The 24,897-nt window shown below is 40.3% G+C and overlaps 1 protein-coding gene across 1 annotated transcript in view; it reads right to left on the bottom strand.

The window, feature by feature from the left end:
• The window catches only part of LOC126426528 (zinc finger protein 235-like), a 155,259-nt gene that overhangs the window by 21,048 nt on the left and 109,314 nt on the right, over nt 1-24,897 (bottom strand). The window contains exon 7 of the mRNA XM_050088432.1: nt 3,214-3,374. Within this exon, the coding sequence (XP_049944389.1) occupies nt 3,214-3,374 (161 nt within the window). The remainder of the gene's footprint in view (nt 1-3,213; nt 3,375-24,897) is intronic.

A 24,897-nucleotide genomic window follows, 5' to 3' on the forward strand; every position in this document is an offset into this window, starting at 1 on the left:
TATATGAATGCCCGATCTTGTGTCTTCTTTACTATTGCTGCAAACAAAACCTTGTTTGGCTTAAAGTAACTGGGTAAATCAGTCGGGATCATTGGTATCAGCGTAAGAGAGACCTCTCCAGCTTGAGGATACTAGATTCAGTGACAGTATTTTGCATACTTTTAAGCTGCCAACTGGTAGTATTATGAAGTTTGGAATGATTTAGATTATAGTATTCTGATAGTAAGCCAATAAGATGTAAATACCAATTTGCTACTCTACATATGAGGGTTGGAACTTTAATAGTGGCAACTACTTATTTACACCTCGTACAAAATAGATACGTGTTTCAAAGTTTTACTGACCTTCAAAGAAGCCACCAGCATTGTGTATAACTCATTGCCAGCGATGTGGAAGTTGTAGGATACTCTTAACAGCGCCAGTTGTGTTGACAGTTCGAGCGGCACTGTCTATTGCCCGACGAATTAATAGCACTTCTGAAGTGAATGCTGTGAAGTGTTCCCTTCAGTTTAGAAATTGAGCTGAACTCACGAGGGCTTAATTCAGGGTAGTGCAGTAGGTAATATAGCACTTAGCAGCCCCAACAGTCAAACAAATCAGTAACAGCTTGCACTGTATGTGCTTGAGCATTGTCCTGCAAAATGATGGTCAGGTCCTGCAGAAACTGTCATCATTTCTGTCTCTGTGCCGTTCGTTTTTGGACACAACCTACGACCAGCTTAGAGACAGAAGTGATGACACTTTCTGCAGGACCTGACCATCATTTTGCAGGACAATGCTCAAGCACATACAGTGCAAGCTGTTATTGATTTGTTTGACTGATGGGGCTGCTAAGTGCTATACCACCTACTGCACTCTCCAGACTTAATCCCTCATAAGTTCAGCTTGATTTCTGAACTGAAGGAAGCACTTCACAGCATTCACTTCAGAACTGCTACAAATTTGTTGGGCAATAGACTGCACCACTCGAACTGTCAACACAACTGGCACTGCTAAGAGTATTCTATGACTTCCACATCACTGGCAACGAGTTATACACAATGCTGGTGACTACTTTGTACATCAGTAAAACTTTTAAACATGTATCTATTTTGTACGAGCTGTAAATAAATAGTTGGCACTATTGAAGTTCCAACCCTTGTATTTTCTCTTAAACTTGACTGTGAGGAAGAAAACTAAACCCACCTTGCTGTGTACACAATTTTCCTTCATGTACACAGCGAAACAGCATGACTTGTAACTCCACTGACAAACTTTCAGAGGTAGTAGTGTGGATCAAAACCAGAGAAGGAAGTCTAGTAAACATGGGCTCTAAGATGTATACCTTAAGAACTGTGACCACTTGGGCATCTTTACTAAATCTAAGTCCTTGGTTTCCATATTTTGAGAGATGATAGCACAGACCAAAACATGAAAAAAATGTCCAATAAACATGGGCTAAAATGCAGAGCTCTTAAGGTGTGCATTTTAGAGTCCCCATTTACCATACATTTTTGTTGTTTTGGTCCATACTACCACCTCTGGAAGTTTGTTGGTGGATTCCTGGTTCACCTCGTTTGGGAGAAATAACTGTCTGTCTTTGATATGACATGATCAGAAGCTGCACTAATGAATTAAAATTTTTGCCAAGGCCGGAACTTGAACTGAGGCCCCCAGCTTACTTGGACGTGCTTTTGTCAGTCAATTGTATCTTGTGTCACGTGATTTAGACAGCCAATGGCAGCAGATATTCAGAGCACAGGACACGTGATGTAATCAACCAATAGCAACATCACTGTCAGGAAGTGTGAAGACACAAATAGGAAAAATTAATGGTTTTAATTAATATATATACAGTTTAGCTACAACAAAGGCTAAGCTTTCAAATATGAATATCGTTCGTAATAATATTTTGCTGTTTTTTCCGAGGTTGTGGTTAGGCAGGATCGAAAGAGCACACCTAAAATTGCAGCAGCTGGATATATCTGATAAGCACAGTAACAAATTTCACTGATATGCACCGAACATTTTGTGGGTTACCTCGCTGAAGATAAGTTCGGTCGAGCACTTCAGCTTCCCTGTAGAAAAGTCAATTACGTGTGAAATTGCTACAGACCTCACCTCCTTTTTTATGGATAACTGAATTGCTTATTTCAGAAGGATTATATGCCCTTCTGACAGTTTTGAGAAAAATGGAACAAACTGTTTTAATATTTTACAAGGCCTTTTCTTAATTGTTTGCAGTCTCCTTGTGAGAGATACCACTATGAACAAATATTCTGACTTACTATATACGCTAATATTATGTGTATTTATTGATTGGAACTGAATATTTCTCTTGGACATAGGGCTTTTCTGAAATAAGTGAGAAATAAAAATGTTAAAACCTTTTATCACACAAGAAAGTGTTTAATGAACATAAAAGTAAATGTTAAAGACAATGTTTATAGAATTCACAATGTGTGTTCATGAAAACAAACTGTTTATCAATATTGTAAACCACAAATCACACATCATCTGTGCCCGGTACTGCTGCAGCATTTGGCCACTGACTGACAGTATTACAGAATTGTATGATGTGTTCTTTCTGCACTATGTAAGCAGCCGACTTCTTTATATCTATCATCTTCTTTGCTTTGATAAGAATGTAGTAGTCTGGATAGGCTGAAACAGCTGGGGAGTTTCATGTTGGATCAAGAAATTCCAGGTACCCCTGATCTGAATGTGTGGGTATTTAAATCATCGATCATACTTCAGGCTTTCACAGTCCCAAATACCTCATCATTGAAGACAAACTTATGAAATGCTGAAAAAAGTGAATGCTACTCTCAAGTCCCTTTGTGATGTTACTGTCTCTATCTAGTGAATGTGTTGTGCTCTTGTAAAATCTCGTCCACCACGACTTGAAGTCCAAGATTTCGTCTGTTGAAATAACTGTTACAGAGAATTGTCATCTTGCACTAAATGACACGATCAGTTCAATGTAATCCGTAACAGTATATACACTGTCAATTCTTCTCAGTGACATCTTGATTATTCCAAAAGCTCTATCAGATAGTAAAAAAAGACTGCCCACTGACAGGAAACAATACCTCTATTATCTGAATTCCAGGATCCACGAAAACTTGACACATTCTTATTAAACAGCGATTTTTGTTTTGCACTGGGTAGTTATCACTAAACAGATGAACAATTTTTATGTCCTTGCAGAAGCACATGGTGAGGTAGTGATACAATAAAGTGCACACTTCATTAGGACCTGTGTGGGCGACTCCTTCATAATAAAGGTAATTAAATGCCATATTGTCTTTCAAAATGTGAATGCCAAAAACATTAACCATCAGCTGCCAGAGATAAAATAGGTCTTGAACAGGTACTCCTGGTATTTGAAGATTCTGCATGAAATCAAAACTCAGACTCAAAATTATGTTTATTTTCTTTGCACAGCCTTTCACTTATATTCAACACAGTATGAAATTTCTTGGCTCTCCTCTCATGCACCATTAAATCACAAACCGCAGTTCATCGAGATGCCTCATTCAAACTTGCTTTTTATTTTCACCATTAGTTGCTGACATTCACAACACACATCTACCTTGGTCTGTCGAAATAAAGGTGGTCAAAATCCTGGTTAAATATTTTCACATAGTATTCATTTGTGGTTGGAGTACGGAGACTTGTTTCTTTGGAAAGCTCTTGCATGATCTTTCTATTCAAATCAGCACTTACCTAAAGGTATGCTTTACCAGCACAATGTGACTCTTTCTTTGGAAATGATATGTGCTCATGAACTTTGGCATCTTCAAGTTCTGATGAATTACCACTATTTCTTTGTTAAACTGTAGGGCTCTCTCCAAGCAGAAGTAGTGATCTCATTATTCTCACCGCTTTTTCACTGACTGCAAATAAGTGTACAAATGTTTATCTGCAAATATGGATATGATTTGTTCCTACCATACAATGATATATGAAAGAATTTGCTTTGTACTCTTTCCTTCCCTTGGTCTATGTTGTTTTATTTTTTATGTCTGTATTAGGATCTGAAAGTAAAGATCTTGTTCATCTTTAATATTAAGGTCCAGAAAATGTGTGAGAATTGATAACTGATCATCTTGACTAATGGATTCAAAACATTTATAACTAAAGTTGTCCAACAGATTTTGCCGGTATTAGCTTACCTCGGTAATTGGTATGCTACAATCACTTTAGTTTAGCAGTTTTGATTACGTTTCATTTGTACAGCTCAGGTTGACATACACCTTTCCTCCTCTTTTTCTTATGGATAGGTTCAGCTTCACAATCAGATTCACTCATACTGATAGAATATCAGATACTATGACGACAAAATATCACGTCCTACTGTTTGCTCTACAACAATTACTTTGAAACAAACCATACATGCATTATTTATATCATTCTCCAGCCTTTTTGGACAATCACACCATCTCAATAAAGTACATGGAGTTGTTATTCAGAACTGTTGAGAGCAAAAGCGCCCTATGTCGTGGAAACAAAAATTCTGCACACAGAAGACGGATCGCAAACATCTACTAAACTGAAAAGAAACTTCCTTTTAAAATTGCAGACATCATTTTTTGGACTGAAAGAGGAAGGTATAACACCTTGTTTTAAGCTAAAGCGATCTGTGGCACCTCGTATTGTGTCCAGCGGCCTGCTAAGCCGAAGCCGGCGATCATCAGTATACAAGGGTGGTTTGAGAAGTCTGGCAAAAAATCAGTAAGAAAGGTTTGTTTTGTAAACATCTCACCTTGCTTCTCGACGTAGTCTCCACTGAGGGATATACACAACAATGGATAAGGTGAGGAATGAGGAGGTTCTCCACCACAGAATTGGTGGGGAAATGAACATATGGAAAACACTGACAAGAAGTAGGGACAGAATAGTAGGACATCAGTTAAGACATCACGGAATAACTTCTGAGGTACTAGAGGAAGCTATAGAGGGTACAAATTGTAGAGGAAGACAGAGATTGGAATATATCCAGCAGATAATTGAGGATGTAGGTTGTAGGTGCTACTCTGAGATGAAGAAGTTGGCACAGGAGAGGAATTCATGGCGGGCCACTGCTCATAAAACTGACGAACAGGAGGGCGGGGTGGACATGGCAATCATCTGGCTTTTTCATTCCATCAGAAAAATATGTTCTGTCAAACTTTGCAAAATACTCATTGACTGCCACTATCACTTCCTCATTTGATGAAAATTTCTTTCCAGCAAGCCGAAGTTTCAAGTTAGGGAACAGGAAGTAGTCACTTGGGGCTAAGTCTGGTAAACAGAGTGGATGAGGAACGATTCAAAGCCAAATTAATGCGCTTTTGCCACTGTTACTGCGGATGAGTGAGATGGTGCATTATCCCGGTGAACAGCACTTTTTTGCATGCCAACCTTGGTCTTTTTTCAGCCAACGCAAGTTTCAAACAGTCCAACAAACAAGCTTAATAGGGACTAGTTATGATTCTGTCTTTTTCCAATTAGTCTTTGAGGTTTATTCCTTGCAAATCACAAAAAAAGAAAAAACAGTGGCCATCACCATACCAGCTGACAAAATGCTCTTTGCCTCCTTCTTTGCACTTTCACCATTATTTTGACTGCTGCTTTGACTCTGGGGTGCAATGATCGATGCAGGTTTCATCAGCAGTCAACAATCTGTGCAAAAAATCTCACGGATTGCATTTAAACCCCACCAAAGATTGTGTTGATATCTCGTGCCGAAGGCACTTTCAGTCGACTGTGAGCAATCGCAGTATCCCGCTTGCACAGAACTTCTTCACGGCCAATTCTCCGTGCAGGATATTATGCATTCACTCAGTTGAGATGCCTGCAATCTCAAGAATTTTTATTCGGCTGTCTTGCAAATCTCATATTGTGGACTTTGTCAATGGTTTCCTTTGTGCTGACCTCACTGGACACCAGGAGTGCACTTCGTCTTCGGTGTTTGTGTGACCACTTTTAAACTCAAATGGTTTTTCAGTTATGGTGCAGAGTCCACGTAAATTTCATCCAATTCTGTTTTGATTTATGTGGCAGTCCAACCCTTCAAATTAAAATGTTTAATAACAGCACAAAACTCAGTTTTCTTCATTTTCAATTGCAGCTGACATACTGATCAGTTCACACATCCGTCTGCAATGAATTGCATGCTGTAAATTGTTGATATTCTTCGTATGATCCTTGGAATAATCAAACGTAACAACCATGAAGGCACAGCAAAAACATTCCATTCTTTCGTGGAAATTTAGCAGACATATCATACTACCCTCGTATTTTGACTGGACTCATACAGTAGTGAGACAAGATACGAAGGACACCATTCAACCTCAGATATAAGTAGTGGTTACATGTAATACAGCATTTCCTCCTGGATAACCGTTGTAAGTACCTGGACTGTTTCTGTACAGGCTTGGGGACGTATCTGCCTAATGAAATAACAAGAGATGTCTGATTCTGTGCTATTCACAAAATTAAATCATCGTAAATTTTTCAGTATTGATCTACACTCTTTGTTTTACCTGTGGCTTGCGTCTCCAGTTTTGAGAGTTCTGTAGAAGCGTTTAATAATGAAATGAAATTGCAGTTGCATGGTTAATGGCTTGTATCTGGTATCACATAATTGTTTTCAGCTGCTTGCACATACGTGCACTGTGTTAAGTATGTACTAGCGTTACACGATTAACTTTTTGTCCACAAGTGAAATAAATCATGTATCAGCCAACGGTTGTTTAGGTACCAGGCAGACATTAACCAGTGTGATTTCCTTTCCTGTAACTTTGTTCATTACAATAGTATATACAGCAGCATGTCATTTTTAAATAGCACCCTATATTTTTTATTCTTGATGCCACTTCCTCTCCTCAACACCTATTGAAAAACCTATTGCAATGAATCATTCGTCGAAAAAAAAAAAAAAAAAAAAAAAAAAAAAATGGAAAGACAAGAAGAATGTACACTGGTCATTCAATCAACCATCTTCAGTTGAAGGTTTGTGTGAGTACAATGTACAACAACCAAGAAAAGGTGGAAATGCTGTTTATGGAGAATGTAAGTTACCAGAATAGCAATTGCAATAATGTTTTTCTTATGTACAATATGGGTACACATATTACAGCACTTTGAACGATATGCAATAACTGTCTTGCTAACTTAATTCCCTAACTTACATTGTCAACAGTTATAGAAAGGATAGATCGCTGCTCACTGTGAAAAAGACACATTGAGCTGCAGACAGCAAGGCGTTTACACCATGGGACAACCGGAAGATTCAGGAAAAACACGAGGTCCCCGCTTTTGATGAGTGAGATGTCACAGCTGTTTACATTTCTAACATATGGCGGGAAAATATTCCAAATGATGGTTTGAGAAGCCTTACTTTCAAAGTAAATTTTCTTATGCAAAAAATGAATTGCATTACGTGTGAGAATGTTTGATGAATTTCTTAAATCATGGAGCGTAATGATAATATGAAAAAGAAAATTGCTGCTCACCATATATCGGAGATGCCGAGTTGCAGATAGGCACAACAAAAATCGTGGAACGCCTGACTCCCATTCAAACATTTACACTTTGAGGACCAGCTATATCAGCCATTATTTAAAAATTTACTGGCACATTTGTGTTTGATGTATCTTAAAGGGTAACATGCTAGAAAAGAGCAAGCTTCAGGGTCAGTTTTTCATACTTATTTTAGTCGTATCATAGATTACAAATTATGCCATAATGATGGCAGAAAGTATAATTGAATAGCTTATTTTAGAAGGGCTGTAAGTCAACTTTTATGACATTTTTTGCTATGTTCTTTAGGGGTTGACTCATCATAGAATGTGGAAAAGCCCTCCATGTTTTATCAAATAGCCGAAATACACAGCAGAGAAATTCTCATCGATTTCAAAAGAGCCCCACATCCACGACATGCAATGAGTGCTAGAGTGAACGCAACGTATCTGTGAAACGAGGCAACAGACGGCAATATTACAGTGTGTTTCGACACTTGCTGCAGTGAGTGGCAATATGAGCTACTTACGTTCCATCTAGGAAATAGGGAGAAATAGGTTTTTTTAAAGTCATGATACTTGGGCCATGACCAAGGTAAAATATGCACACAAATGGATTGTTACGGATGTAGGCACACTGCAAATACAGCAGCAATTCTGTGTAGCGCAGATTCCACAAGTCCCAGAGGGATCAGGTTCAGATCAGAAAAATCTGTTAGCCTCAACATCAACGTGAGTTCACTAACACTGCTGCACGATTCTGGCCTTGTGATACGGACAGTTATCCTACTGAAAAACGCCATTGCTGTTAAGGAAGATGTCAAGCATGAAGGGATGCAAGTGGTCCACAAAAATGTTCATGTGGTCTATAGCTGTCATGGTGCCTTCAACTATTACCATAGGTCCCATGGGCACCCAGGTGAATGTTCTTCACAGCATAATACTGGTACCACCAGTCCGTGTCAATAGCGCAGTTCACGTTTAGAGCAGCCATTCACTTGGATGGTGGCATATCCAGAAATGACCGTGCACACGGTCTAGCAAAAGACATTAATCAATATTATGAAAAGGGTAGTTGCTACTCACCATATAGCAGAGGTGCTCAGTCGCAGAAGGGAACAACAAATAGATTGGGGAATGTTAGCTTTCTAGACAACATACACACACACACACCATGCAAATGCAACTCACACACACATGACCACTGTTTCTGGCAGCTGGAGCCAGAGACTCTGTGTGTGTGTTTGACAGAGGCCTTCTTGGCCGAGTGTGTGTGTGTTTTCGACAAAGGCCTTCTTGGCCGAATGCTAACATTCACACAGTCTTTATGTCGTGCGTTTCTGCAACTCAGAACCTCCGCAATATGCGGAGCAGTAACTAACCTTTTCCTAATATTGTTACATTCCATCATGGATTTTCCGTTGTTTAAAACATATAAATAATCTGATTTGGTGGCAAGTTTCCATTGACCAGCGGTCCAATCTCGATGATCCTGCGGCCACTGCAATCGTAACTGACAGTGTTGTCAGGTCACCACATGAATATGTAAGGGTCGTCTGCTGCGGGAGCCCACATTCGACGATGTGTGCCAAACGGTATGCTTCAAAACACCTGTGCCTGCACCGGCACTGTCAGATCTGTCACAGATTACCACCTATCCCACTTTACAGATCAGGCAAGCCTCTGATCTCCATGTTCTGAAGTGACATGTGGATTTCCAATACCGTCTTGCCTACGTACGATTTTACCATCCTTCGACCATTTTCCACGGATGCTCACAATGGCAGCATGCGAACAGCTTAGCCATTTCCCAGATGCTAATCTTCACGCACTGGACCATAACAATCTGCCCCTTAAGATAAAAAGTGTGGTGTCACCGCCAGACACCACACTTGCTAGGTGGTAGCCTTTAAATCGGCTGCGGTCCATTAGTATACGTCGGACCCGCGTGTTGCCACTATCAGTGACTGCAGACTGAGCGCCGCCACACGGCAGGTCTAGTCTAGAGACACTCCCTAGCACTCGCCCCAGTTATACAGCCGACTTTGCTAGCGATGGTTCACTGTCTACATACGCTCTCATTTGCAGAGACAACAGTTTAGCATAGCCTTCAGCTACATGATTTGCTACGACCTAGCAAGGCGCCATATTCAGTTACTATAAGTAATATCTTCAAGAATGTATTCTGAACAGATAATATTGTGACTCATGTACCGTCAAGAGCGACGTTTATCATTAATGGATTGAGTTAAAACGCGTGCATTTTGGCCTCCATTCGTAAAACGGTGTTGGCCTTCTGCTAACACAACACAAAGGAATTACATGCATTGGCTGTGAGTGGCCATTGATTTAAATCAATGGGGAAAGTTGAAATTGGTGCCAGACCAGGATTTTAACCTGGGTCTCCTGCTTACTAGGCAGCCAACCAGACACAGTGGTCATCAACACTGTACAGATTACTGCAGTGCCCCTCACCCGTTATTCCTTTTACTCGCAGCATTTTGGCGATTCCCGTAAGAGTTCGAACGTAATGTGCATCCACACTGAAGAGATCATTGGCCATTATCGCCTTAATTATTTACATATGTGGTGTCTGTTCTTTCAGACATGTCTCAAAGCTCAGACTCCACATATATAACCTGTCCTTTGTCAAAGTCACTTATGTCACTGAATTTCCTTCTCTGTTGCCTGTATTATTACCATACTAATTTCCCATTTGTCTCTTCTCTGCTTATATACGAGGGCTATTCAGAAAGTAGAAAACATTTCCGTTTGATGCCTCAAGGCTCGTGCCGATCGCGTATATTTTGGCATGTGCATGCTCGGCAGTTCAGTCGGCATCCATCCGTCACAGCGGGAATGTCTCTGCACGTCTGGTTTTTTCAATATTCAAATTTGAAATGTGCACTGTAATCAAAAATCCCGCCAGTTGTGAGGTGCGTTCTGTGATACGGTTTTTGTTGATAAAAAAACCTATAACTTATAGAAATTTATCGTGAACTGTACGAAGTGTACGGAAACAACGTAATGAACGAATGTCCCGCCTGGAAATGGTGCATTCGGTTTAAAAAGGGCCAAACCAATGTTCATGATGAAGAGAAGAGTGGACGCCTGAGCATTGGGACTGACGATCTTGTCGCTAAAGTTGATGAAACGATTCGTGAAAACTGTCGCTTCACAATAACGCAGATTTCATTTTCTTTTCCACATGTTTCACGGACTTTGTTGTTTGAAATTGTCACTCAAAAGCTACGCTACCACAAATTTTGTGCACAATGGATGCCCAAAATGCTTACAGAGCACCATAAAGAACAGCGAATTGGGGCATCGTTGACATTTCTGGAGGCCTACCACAAACATAGTGATTCATTACTAGATCGAATCTTAACCGGTGACAAGACTTGGGTGAAACACGTCAATTGCGAGACAAACTTACAGTCCATGGAGTGGGGGCACAGAAGATCCCCCCAAAAACCAAGAAAATGTTTGCAAACCATGTCAGCAAGGAAGTTGATGGTGACAGTGTTTTGTGATACGCAAGGTGTGCTTCTTATTGATTTTCTTGAAAGTGGAGCAACCATAAATTCTGCTCGATACTGTCAAATTTAGCACAGCCTTAGAAGAGCAGTTCAACACAAACACCAAGGAAAGCTGATGTCCAAAATTTTGTTTTTGCAGGACAATGCCCGACCTCACATGGCAAACTACACTAAAGAACTCCTTAATTCATTCAAATGTGAAATTTTCCCTCATTCGCCCTACAGCCCTGATCTTGCACCAAGTGACTTCCACTTGTTTCCCAAGATGAAGAACTGGCTTGCACCGCAGAGATTTGATGATGACGCGGAGCTACAGGTGGGCGTGACTCAGTGGCTGAAGTCTCAGGCGGCACAATTTTATGATGAAGGTCTTTCAAAGCTCGTCCACCACTTTGATAAGTGCCTGAATGTGTTTGGTTACTACGTGGAAAAGTATGTCAGTTGCTCTTTCAGATGTATACAATCAAATGTATTTCTGGTACTCAGTTTTTTAGTTTTTTTTTTAATGCCAAAAGTGTTCCCTACTTTCTGAATAGCCCTTATACTTTACTTACCGTTCATGGGCCTATCAATGCCACCAAGCAGTATTCGATCTTGTGCGAGGTCAGTGGTCAATTTTCTGTCCCGTCATTTTAAGTTATCACTGTACAGTCTGCAACTGGACTGTGTGATACAAAGTGCCACCAACTGTGAGGTGAGAACTGTTGTTCAATTCTTGAATGCTTAGACAATAAAAATGGCTGAAAGTTACCACAAACTAAAGGAAGTGCATGAGAATACAATAATGAATGAAAGAAATAACTTAAGGGATGAAAGTAAAAACTCACAGAAAATTTGGTGTACTGGCTCTTTCAAGGACACACACAAAAGACGGAGAACTATACTTGCTTTTGGATGATTCCTTTTTCGTATCTCTCAAACAGAATTCATCCAAAAGGGTTCACACAAGATCTAGCACAGTTCAATACCTCGTTTGCACTTCTCGATGATTCGACACCTCTGTTGTTTGATGAGTTGTTACCTTTACTCTGCAAATTATTTACCTTCCTCCAAGACTTTCCACAACTTTACCAATGCATGAAATGTGAGGTGGTAGTGTGATATTTTCAACAACAGACCAACAAATGTGCCTGATGAAACCTGATCTGGACACCTATCACTCAACACACATGATTGGGAGAGCCAAATGACAAAAAAATATCATGCAAGCCACCATTACATGATACTTGAGTTTCTGGGTGGGAAATGTTTTGGAAATGATGATGAAGTGAACAATTCACTGAAAAACTGGATTAACTGAGTAACTAGAACACAAGAAATCTAAAGCTTGTGGACAGATTTCACAAATCATCATCAAAGAAAGTTAGTGTCTTCATTTTGAATAATTACAGGAGCCTACATCCTACCTGCTTACTGTAGTCAAACTTTCATCTACCTCTAAAGTTTTTAACCCCCCACACTTCCTTTCATTACCAACCTGATGACCAGGATGTGTCCTATCAACCAATTCCTTCTTCTATGCAAATTTCTTTTTTCACCAGTTCAATTCAGTAACTTCTCATTATTTATTTGGTCTACACAGCTAACCGCCAGCATTCTTCTGTAACATCACATATCAAAAGCTTCTATTCTCTTCTTTGTCTCTTGTTTGTCGTCCACATTTTAGAGGCATATAAGGTTAATCTGTAGACAAATTCTTACACAGAAGACATCCTAACACATAAATTTATATTCATCATTCACACATCTATCTTTCTCAGACAAGCTCTTCTCAGCATTGCCAGACCGCTTTTTGCATCCTTTCCACTTGAGCCATCTTCAGTGATTTTGCTGCCCAAATACTAAAAACTCATCGATTACTATTAGTGTCTCGCACCAAACAAAAAGTTTGTGGAAAACAATTTATGTCACCTGGGGCGGGTGTTGAGTCCTTGAGTAACAAGGTAATTCACGTACCGACATTAGGGTGGAAAAAAATATTTCTCGAATTTATTCAAACACATGCAAAAGCTTATAAATTTCAAAGGCAAATATTTTGAAAAACAATAAAAAATTTGTATCAAAAGGAGGCTTTTTTTTAAAAAAAAAAGAGGTGGCCTTTGTACCTTCATTACTAAGACATTTGTGAGATAATATAAGTTTTTGTAGTGAGTTTGGCATGCCATATAACACAGAAGCTCACTGGAAAAATATGTCAACCCGAGGAGACATTGCATTAATACTGTGTAACACCACCTCTGGTTGTGACTGTGGCCTCAGTCGGGTGAGGGGGAGAGTTTTCTTCACATATGCCATACCTATTAGAGTCCACTCACTCACGATAGGATGCCGTAGAACTAACAAACTGCACGGATGTCGACTGCTACTGTTTCAAATAGACCGACACATTTTCAGTGGGATTAAGAAAGAGCGCTTGAGTGTTTGTTAAACAAGGAATGTTTGGCCATCTCCATTTGGATAGACAGAATGTCCACAACATACTCATCGCAAAAATTCGGAGGAAGGGAATATGCTCGGTTACTGAGAATGTCAAAGTAAACATCTTGGTTAATGTAGCATACAACCTGAATGAGTGTGTCTCAAGTCACAGTATGAAAACCACCCCTAAAATTGCACAGAATTACCTCCAGTCTGAACAACAGGCTCCACACAGTGCAGGTTAAACACATCACCATACTGTCGGTGCACTCGATGCCTCGAGTCATTCGAAAAGGTACAAAATGGCGACCCATCGGATCACACTATGTCTCTCGACACTGTCCAGCTCCTGTGTTGTTTGGTCCACTGAGGACGTGCAGCTTTAAGTGCTGGTGTGAGTGACGGTGTTTTGAAAAGTGCCAGATTCGACATCCAGTTCAATGTTTTGAGCTGCATCAGCATTCACTGACAGCAACAGTTCCTGTTAGATCTGAAGCTGATCATCACTGGCAAGCTGTGCCACTCGCCTTGGTCATTGTCAGTTAGGATCTTTTTACAACCACCGTTCTTATGCCGTGCTACACTGTCTCTTGCAAATAAGTTGGTCAGTCCACGTCGCTATGCCCACAAATTGGGCAATTTTGTTAAGAATGTGGTCAAACGAGATATTTCCTACGTGCCATTCTATCACATCCCCGTGTTGACCATCCTGCTGCACTGATTCTGTACAACTGACTGGCGCACACACACACCATTTGATGAGAGACATTTTTATTTGTGTAGGTAAAGACAAGGCTGGTTTTTTTCTTTTTTTTAATTTACTGGACCAGCATCAAGGACAAGAATGAAGCACACGCTAATCATCAGCGGCCCTATGTAAGGTGCATAAAAATAATATATAAGTGCTATGGCTATAATTATATTATCTGAGTTTGGATGAGTTTATAATTAACGTGTATTTTGTGTTGGACTGTTCAGTACTTAGATACAGTTTACTTTTATGCCTTCATAGAATTTTTCAGATGTTTTATTAATTTTATACTCTTTCTCACACATTCTCATATGATTATAAATTAGGCAAATCGTGCGCATATTTTGTTGTCAAAGATGTCGCTTCTTGTATATTTTTCTTATTCTTCAGTTTTGGTAACATGGGCTGTCTCTATGTTCCTTTCACCCACTGATAATAATAATAATAATAATAATATATAAATATAATTGATATAAAAGTAAAATGTGTACATTTTAATTATGTTCTGCTTAAAGGGTTGCTTCATCTTTTGATGAAGACATTTGTAAAAGTTTTAATAAACTCTTTATAGTATTAATATTTACACATTTTACTTTTATATCAATTATATCCACACACATTATAAAAATGGATTTTGTGCATCTGTGTGTTTTTCCACATTTCCTAAACTACTGGACAGTTTTCAACCAAGTTTGGTACAAATATCTCTTACTGTCAGACGACAATCGTTTTGGGGATTAGGACCATCTACCTAAGAAAAGGGGTCGAGATGGGGGTGAACAAGAAGCATAGACCTCGACACACGAATTCCTACCCCAAAATGAGAGCATTTAGCAGCTTGCAGCAAACTTCATACATAATTTCAAACCTTTACAAAGCTTTTTTCTTGCTGAAATCCCTTACAAAATGATGTAAGGAAAAATGTTAATCATTTATCACTTTTCTCTGTTTATGCAGTAAATGTACCGCATGGAAGCACACCTATAAAGAAACACCTAAGAAATGCTAGGTTTCTCTGCTAATTTTTAAATATTTATTAGCAATGGGAGAAAGAAATACAGGCCACACACATTCCAGGATGGAATAATGACAATATTATGAAAAGGATAGATTGCCACTCACCATTTACAGGAGATGTTGGGTTGCAAGCAGGGACAACAAAAAGACTGCTAAACAAGTAGGCTTTCAGCCACAAGGCCTCCTGAAATGGACAATACACACACATACACATTCATGCAAACGCAGCTCACACACACAACCACTATCACTGGCTGCCGAGGCCAGACTGCGAGCAACTGCGCACGATGGGAGAAGCAGTCCGGTTGGTGGGGGTAAGGAGGAGGCTGGAGTGGGAAGGGTAGTAGGCTAGGAATGTGTGCAGCAACATGCTGCTTATGGGAGCGTACAGGGACAAGGTGGTGAGAGGGTAGAGCAACGAGGTGCAGTCGCGATGTTAAATGGTGGGAGAGTGAGGGAGGGAAGCTGAGAAGTAAATAGACTGTGGGTGCGTTGGGAATAGAAGGCCGTGTAATGCTGGAGAGAGAGCACGGAAGGGATAGGTGGGTGACAGATGATGACTAACGGAGGTTGAGGCCAGGAGGATTATGGGAACAAAGGATATGTTGTACAGAGGTTCCGACCTGTGCAATTCCTCCCTACCAAACAGTAGCTCTTCTGAGTTGTGCACATATCCCTTTCCCTGTTCCCACTGCACACTCCACAGCCTCCTATTCCGCAAGTCTACCCCTCAGTCTTTTTGCTTCTGTCCTTTTATACTGCACCCCCCCCCCCCCCCTCGTGCCCACTGTCTAACCTCCAGACTGAACCTAGCTGAACTACCCTCTCCTCCACCTCAACCCTGCATGCTCCCACAAGCAGCACTTAGCACTTTACCGAAACTTCCTGGCAGATTAAAACTCTATGCCAGACCGAGACTCGAACTTGGGACCTTTGCCTTTTGTGAGCAAGTGCTCTACCATATGAGCTACCCAAGCACGACTCACACCCCGTCCTCACAGCTTCACTTCTGCCAGTACCTCGCCTCCTACCTTCCAAACTTTACAGAAGCTCTCCTGCAAACTTTGCAGAACTAGCACTCCTGAAAGAAAGGATATTGTGGAGACATGGCTTAGCCACAGCCTAGGGGATGTTTCCAGAATGAGATTTTCACTTTGCAGCAGAGTGTGCACAGATATGAGACTTCCTGGCAGATTAAAACTGTGTGCCAGACTGAGACTTGAACTCAGGATCTTTGACTTTCGCACTGCAGAGGGAAAATCTCATTCTGGAAACATCACCTAGGCTGTGGCAAAGCCATGCCTCCGCAATACCCTTCCTTCCTGGAGTGCTAGTTCTCCAGCTTCACAGGAGAGCTTCTGTGAAGTTTGGAAGGTAGGAGACGAGGTACTGGCAGAAATAGGGCTGCGAAGATGGGGCGTGAATCGTGCTTGGGTAGCTCAGATGGTAGAGCACTTACTCGCAACAGGCAAAGGTCCCAAGTTCGAGTCTCGATCCGGCACACAGTTTTAATCTGCCAGGAAGTTTCATATCAGCGCACACTCCGCTGCAGAGTGAAAATCTCATTCTGGAAACATCCCCCAGGCTGTGGCAAAGCCATGCCTCCGCAATATCCTTCCTTCCTGGAGTGCTAGTTCTGCAGCTTCACAGGAGAGCTTCTGTGAAGTTTGGAAAGTAGGAGACGAGGTACTGGCAGAAGTGAAGCTGTGAGGACGGAGTGTGAGTCGTGCTAGGGTAGCTCAGACAGTAGATCACTTGCCCGCAAAAGCAAAGATCCCGAGTTCGAGTCTCAGTCCAGCACACAGTTTTAATCTGTCAGAAAGTTTCATATCAGTGCACACTCCACTGCAGAGTGAAAAATCTTATTCTGGAAACATTCCCCAGGCTGTGGCTAAGCCATGTTTCCGCAATAACCTTTCTTCCAGGAGTGCTAGTTCTGCAAGGTTCGCAGGAGAGCTTCTGTAAAGTTTGGAAGGTAGGAGACGAGGTATTGGCGGAAGTAGGGCTGCAAGGATGGGGCGTGAGTCGTACTTGGGTATCTCAGATGGTAGAGCACTTACCCGCAACAGGCAAAGGTCCTGAGTTCGAGTCTCGGTCCGGCACAGAGTTTTAATCTGCCAGGAAGTTTCGTATCAGCACACACTCCGCTGCAGGGTGAAAATCTCATCCCCCCCTCCCCCCCCCCCCCCCCCCCCCGGCCCAGTCTCCTCCTTATTTCCACTATCCTCTTGCTTCTCCCAACATGCTGCTTCCACTCTGTGGCCTTGGCAGCCAAAGACCGTGGTTGTGTGTGTGTGTGTGTGTGTGTGTGTGTGTGTGTGTGTGTGTGTTGTCTACTTTCAATGAAGGCCTTTATGGCCAAAAGCTTACATGTTTAGCAATCTTTTCATTGTGCCTGTCTGCAACTCAAAGTTTCCACTATATGGTGAGTACCAATCTATCCTAATACTTCACAAGCATTCAATATATGTATCATATTTGACACAAATGAAATTCCAGTTCCCATAAGTCGAGCACCCGGGTCACGATACAATACCACTTTTTTACGTACGCAGAGGCAACGAGCTACATCTGGCAGGCAAGCACAAGCCACAAACCACCTACTTGGCACTAGCTAACTGCAGCCTACAGAGAGAATAAGTACGGGTCTTACCACGAACCGTCTGACGCTGCCCCGACAGAATCTTCTTGCTGAAACAATGGTAATGAGTGTTTAGATGAGATGAGATGTTTGCGTCTGAGGCACTGGTGGGTGTTTCGAGGTAGTAAAATTTGGAGGGTAAGTCGAGTGACGGGCCCGGTGCAGACAGCTTTTCAACATGCGCACACATTGTTACACCTACGTCACTCAAAAATTATGCACACTCACAGTACAATAAACAAAATAATTTTCATACAGTGTTTATCTCCTTCTGTAGTGTTCAGATTAGAGTTATAGACCCTGATATGAAGATATTTAACAATCTCCCATCAAACAAATCAAAAAATCATTACCAATTCAAAAATTATACCTCATTAGCCACCCCTTGCACAAATTAAGTGATTATCAAGACTCCTGGATTGAACAGTCCCATTAGGTACATGGAAAGTAAACCTGCAATGAGAAATAGTGTATTGAAAACTATTGTTACAGATGTAGGTAACTATTTTCTTTGAAAAATTCCAATGTAATCAAGTAAACACCAGAAACAGCAGCTATTTGGTACTACTGGGGAAGAAATAGCTTTTGTTAGGCTAGCAGTTTTCTTGCTGTTTTACTAGATTATATTTATCTGGGATTAGCAAAAACAGTGTTATACAATATAGTGATAGTTTATTTTGAATATTAGGGACTCATTTCCCTGTTTGATGGAATTTGTGGAACTCAATGAAGAAAAAAATGACAGAGCACAGCAATGAAATTAAAAATGGACTACACACCTAAAAATTGGTAAACTGATGTTTTGAAAACCTGCGAGCAACAGGTGAGAACTTAAAGACAAACTCACTTCAACAACAATCACACTACTATGCTGGAGCTTCAGCACAATATTTTTGACAACCAAATCCACACTGACTACAATACTTCACGAGCAATCGCGTAATGCAGAAAGGAGATATTTTGTGCCATTACTTGGAAGACAACATTATTTCACTGAGAGTGCAGATATGCACAGAACAGTCTTCTTTTTGGCCACTATTGCCAATCTCGTACACAGTCATTATCAAGTGGGTACATCTAGGAATGTATGCAATATTGCAGTGCTTGTGTTGTTCAGAGGTACTATGCCACGTTCTTTCGGTCACGCAAATCCGAAGGAACAGGCACTGTGGCGACTACAGCTGTTATACGAAATACATGAAATATATCTGCAGTTGCGAACACGGACAACCGTCAGCTGTTGCAGGCACGTGGTTGACGACATGTGGAAGTTTGGGCCTGGTCGTGAGAATTGCTCTGATAGCCTAATGGTAAAGCAACCACTCGCAATAAGTGGGAAATCTGAGCAAGAGTCCCAATCTAGAACAAATTTTCAATGTCGTAATTCCATTATATGCCTGATGGTTGTCTATATTTGCAATTGCAAAAATATTTAATGCGTTGGAATATATCTTGTCCAAAGTTCAAACTACAACTGAGGCATCTTTTGTGGGGCATTATTTGCGCACACATTATTGGGCTTGTCCACTTCAGAACAGTTATATAGCCAAACTACAATATCCCACACTCTTGCAAGCAAATATACACTCGCAGTGCAAATAATGTGATCTTCTGTGACATTTAAAAGAAACTGTGTTACCAAACCCGGAAAGAAAGAAAGAAAGAAAAACCGGTTATTCAGAACATTCAGAGTAAAAGTGATGCAGATCCATAGTAGATTATTTCTCACTGCAAACCTCAAATATATAGGTATGTAGTACACAGATGATCCAAAGCATTATGACTATCTGCATAACACTTGTTGGTCCATTTTAGGAACGTGATACAGCAGCGATTGTATGTGACACAAGTTCAGTAAGTGCTCGGTGGATTTCCAGAGGTATGTGGCACCAGGTGTCTACAGACAGGTCACGAAATCACTGTAAATTACAAGATAGTAATTTGTTGGTGCAGAGCTGGCACTCAATAGCATACTGCATTAAGTTCAGAACAGGTGAATTTATTCACATCAAACTAACAAGTTTCTCAAAACACTGCAGCTTATTCTGGTCTTGCGAAATGGGCAGTTATCCTGCTGGAAGATACCACCATTGTTGGGAAAGACATTCTACGTCTACGTCTACATCTGCATCTATATCTACATCTACACACACACTCTGTAAGCTACCATATGGTGTGTAGTGAAGAGTATTGTGCACCACTACTAGTCATTTCCTTTCCTGCTCCACTGGCAAACAGAGCAAGGGAAACACAAATGCCTCTGTAAGAGCCCTAATTTCTCGTCTGTTACATTCATGGTCCTTACGCAAAACGTATGTTAGCGGCAGTAGAATTATTCTGCAGTCTGCTTCAAATGCCGGTTCTCTAAATTTCTGAAAACTTTCCCTAGAAAAGAACTTTGGCTTCCCTCCAGCAATTCTAATTTCAGCTTCTGAAGCATTTCCATAATACTTGCATGCTGTCCGAACAGCCCAGTAACAAATCTAGCAGCCGACTTCTGAAATGCTTCCACATCTTCCTTTAATCTGACATGGTACAGAGTCCAAACACTTGGGCAGCACTTAAGAATGGGTCACACAAGTGTCCTATATACAGTCTCCTTCACAGATGAACCTCAGTTTCCCAAAATTCTCCCAATAAACTGAAGTCGACCATTCGCCTTCCCTACCACAATCCTCATATGCTTGTTCCATTTCATATTGCTTTGCAACATTAGCCAAGACATTTGAATGACATGACTGTGTCAAGCAGGACACTATTATGCTGTATACAAACATTACGGTTCTGTTTTACCTACTCATCCACATTAACTTACATTTTTCTGTGTTTAGAGCTAGATGCCATTCACCACACCAACCAGAAATTTCGTCTAAGTTGTCTTGTATTCTCTTACAGTCACTCAACTTGACACCTTCCTGTACACCACACAGTATCATCAGCAAACAGCCGTAGATTCCGGCTCACCCTGTCAGTTAGATAATGTATGTATTTCGAAAATAATAGCAGTCCTGTCAAACTTCCCTGTAGCACTCCTGACAATACCGCTGTCTCTTACGAACACTCACTGTTGAGGGCATCTGAGGTGTAACAAATTATTCATAGAATGATGTTCCACATCCTTGATATCCACTGGCTAATGAAAGATGTTTCTCGGTTAAAGAAGTTAGTATGTAGGAAGCAAACCCCTTTTGGGAGGTTTTTCGAGGTTTGCACTGATTGTAATTGTACTAGCAGGACTAATGCAGCATTGGTAATGCAGGCGACCGCAACGAGAAGCAAGAAACCTAGCAAGATATGGATCAACCACTGAACTGGTTCAACAGTCTATTCCTAACACCACCATTATGGAAGTAAATACCAAGGAAACACTCTATTTGGTGACTGAGACAGTACATGAAGTGCAGTTCAACTCAGCACGTGATTTATCATGACGCACTGTTATGTGTCACCTGCTATACCATAGCAGTTCCAGTGGGAGTCCGCTACAGCAAGCCAGCAGCCTGACCGTTCACTGTAGCATACATCAATGGTGTACGGTGAGCTGTATTAGTTAGAAATATGTGACAAAATTGTATTATTTTTCAGAATAAAATACAGGCATCAGATGCAAAAATATTTGCATCTGGCGACTGAATTTTGAATAAAACAATAAAACTGTACAATTCGTATGTTCGCAGTGGACATTGTTAAGGAGTGACTTAAATATAGTAATGAGTAGTGGCAAATTTTAAATTATAATTTTAATATCAAATGCCTTTAACCACTTGTGCGATGGCAAACGAGGTACTGGAAGTAGGTTTATTGGCTAAATTTCAAAAGAATATGTTTAAGAAATTACAGGAAACTTTTACAGCTCAAGGAGATGATATCAAGGCAGGAGTAGCTAATACTAATACTAAACAAGCGGAAACTCATAAAGAAGAACTAGCTAATATTAATACCGAACTAGAAGAAGCCCTTTAACCACATGAAGACAGAATTAACACAAAACAGGAAGAAGCTCTTGAAGATCAAGGTGATAGAATATATATGAAACAAGAAGAAATACGAAGTGTAATATCAACACATGGAAACAGAATTTCTATCTTGGAAAATGTAATAATTAATTTACCCCAGGAGTTACAAAAGGCACTAAATGATCAGTCTGATTTAGTCTGTAATGAAGTTGATGAACATTTTGAAGATACTAATAAAAAAGTTGAGAACAGTAAACAAGGAAATCTCTAATACTAAAGAAAGGGTAGAGATAGGTACTCACCAAGATATGGCATTCAATGAAATTTTGAATCCTCATACTACCTTACCTTCCTTGTAGGAACGACTGCAAGAGTTAGTAGAAAAAAAAGTACAGGAAAGAAATGATTCCTCTTTCACACCTACTTCTACTGGCAAGTCTATTCTAATCAACAAGAGCCATAGAAAATCTGGAAGAGTTAGAAAAAACACAAAAGGAGCTATGGAAAAAAAGAGTATGGTTTTTAAAAACAGTACAGGAAACCAAAAGAATGGCTAGAAGAACTTCAATTAGGAAGGGGTATGAACTTGACACAGTTTAAACCAGATGGGGAAGTGCATATCCCATATTTCTGAAGAGTGTTTTTCAGGACTTTATCTAAGACCCGGGAAGAACATTGTAGAATATTGATTAAAGCCTTGCAAAAATTTAGAGGAAAAGGATTTACGATTAAATGTGCAAAATCACACTTTGGACGTGTAGAACTTAAGTTCCTAGGCCATCTGGTACGAGTACACAGGATCAAACCCGATCCAAAATGCATGAGAGCAATTAAGGAGTCTCTCGAACCAAGAAATGTAAAACAATTATGTTCATTGTTCAGTTTAGCTGGATTTTATTGTAGGTACATACAAGAACAACAAATGAATGATCCAAAATTATTATCCATGTTAAAACAAAAATCAAAGTGTATATGGGATGAGGGAACATCAGAATATTTCCAAAACATTGAGCTATCATTAGTAAACACATCCATATTGCTACACCCAATGTTGAATGTATCGTTCAAGCTAGCAACAGATACCTCAAAACATGGAACAACATGTGAACTGTTTCAGGAACAATAGGACCCAAATAAAGGAGAGCTTAACACCATCGCCTTTCATGAGTCATAATTTAAATAAACAAGAACAAAATTAAACGGCTATGGAAGAAGAATAGCTCGCAATTGTATGGAGCATTAATAAGCTTCATACATTAATTTGGGGATAAAAAATAGTTATTTACACTGACCACGAAGCATTATCATTTTTACTGGAAAGCCGCCTTTTGGATGACCATCTAATGCAATGGGCATTATTCTTATACGAATATAATATAGAAACTGTTTACATTAAGAATTGAAAAATGTTGTTCCGGATGCTTTATCGTGATTACCTTTAGCTATGAACGACACGATGAGAACCAGTGGCCCAGGCGTGAGTTTTGCTATGAACTCCCTATCATTAAGTTATACGAATGATGAAATAAAAAACTTGATAGAAAAATTAAACAAGATATTAGACTGGATAGTTATACTGGTGATAAGATTAATAACGAGAAAACAGCATTGCAAACAACTTAAGATAAATCTATATGGCTGACAAAGGAGATGCAAAAGAAGGTAAGTCACCATGGAGGCTATGTACCCTGCAAACACATAGAGAGAGATCAAATATTGTTTATCCAAGATATGGTCAGCATGGAATACGAAAATGTCTTAACCACATGAGTAAATTCAATTGTTTCAAGAATCTGAGTAGAAAAAAACAGACATCTTACAATGCTGTGAATTGCGTCAGAGGGTGAAGGAAGATAATACAACTATCTCTTACTATTTATATCCTATAATACCTAAAGCACTACACGACTTAACTACTGCCAATTTTTTTGGTCAACTACCTCGTAGTCGTGGTGGAGTCATGTACCTGTTTGTGCTTGCAGAGTGTTGGCCAAAATATGTTAAGCTTTATCCAATTAAGCAGTCCAATAAACCCACCATGATACAATGTTTACAGGAGTATTTTAAGGATATACAGAAACCAACATTGATTACTAACCAATAACAGCCAACAATTTATTAGTAATAATTTTAAAGAGTTTCTTGCATGGGAAGGAGTGAGACACGTAGCTATCTCAAGGTACCATCCGCAATCCAACCCATGTGACAGAGTAATGAAAGAATTGGGAAAATTTTGTAGAGCATTCGGTTCAGAAAAACATACTGTGTGGACACAAATGGTCCCAGAATTTCAGGTTATAATAAATGAATTACCACACATGGCTACTGGATTATCTCCAGAAGAAAACTTGTAAGATGTACACAGAATTGCAATTACACAGACATGCATGAGGATATACAAGTTTAATAGGGAAGCACAGACTCCAATGTTCGATGCTGATGACGCAGTGCTTGTTCATGATCATTGTCACAGTTCATATATAAAGAAAGAAAATGGTAAATTCTCCCAAAGTATTGTGGATCCTACAAGATTATGAATACGTCACACACAAGGTGGTATATCTTGTACCCCCTCCCACAATTCTCATGGCAATGGCATAAAGGGAGTGTCCTGATGTGGAAAGATGTCACAAACATGGAAAATTGAACAAAATTTATTAAAGAATAAGGTTAAAAAAAATTAAGACCACACTGATGCATGCGCGCACACACAGACACAAAAAATGAAATGATCGTACGGCATTGTTGGCCGGGAGACCCCATGCGGGGTGTTCGGCCGCTGAAATTGCAAGTCCTTTTTAGCTGATGCCACTTTGGTGACTTGTGAGTCAATGATGATGAAAGACACACAACACCCAGTCATCTCAAGGCAGAGAAAATCCCTGACCCCGCCGGGAATCGAACCCGTGACCCTGTGGGCAGGAAGCGAGAACACAATCTCCGCAATATCCTTTCATTCAGGAGTGCTAGTTCTGTAAGGTTTGCAGGAGAGCTTCTGCTAAGTTTGGAAGGTATGAGATGAGGTACTGGCAGAAGTAAAGCTGTGAGGACGGGGTGTGAGTCGTGCTTGGGTAGCTCAGACGGTAGA

The sequence above is a fragment of the Schistocerca serialis genome, chromosome 11, assembly GCF_023864345.2.
Source record: "Schistocerca serialis cubense isolate TAMUIC-IGC-003099 chromosome 11, iqSchSeri2.2, whole genome shotgun sequence".
Taxonomy (NCBI): Eukaryota; Metazoa; Arthropoda; class Insecta; order Orthoptera; family Acrididae; genus Schistocerca; species Schistocerca serialis.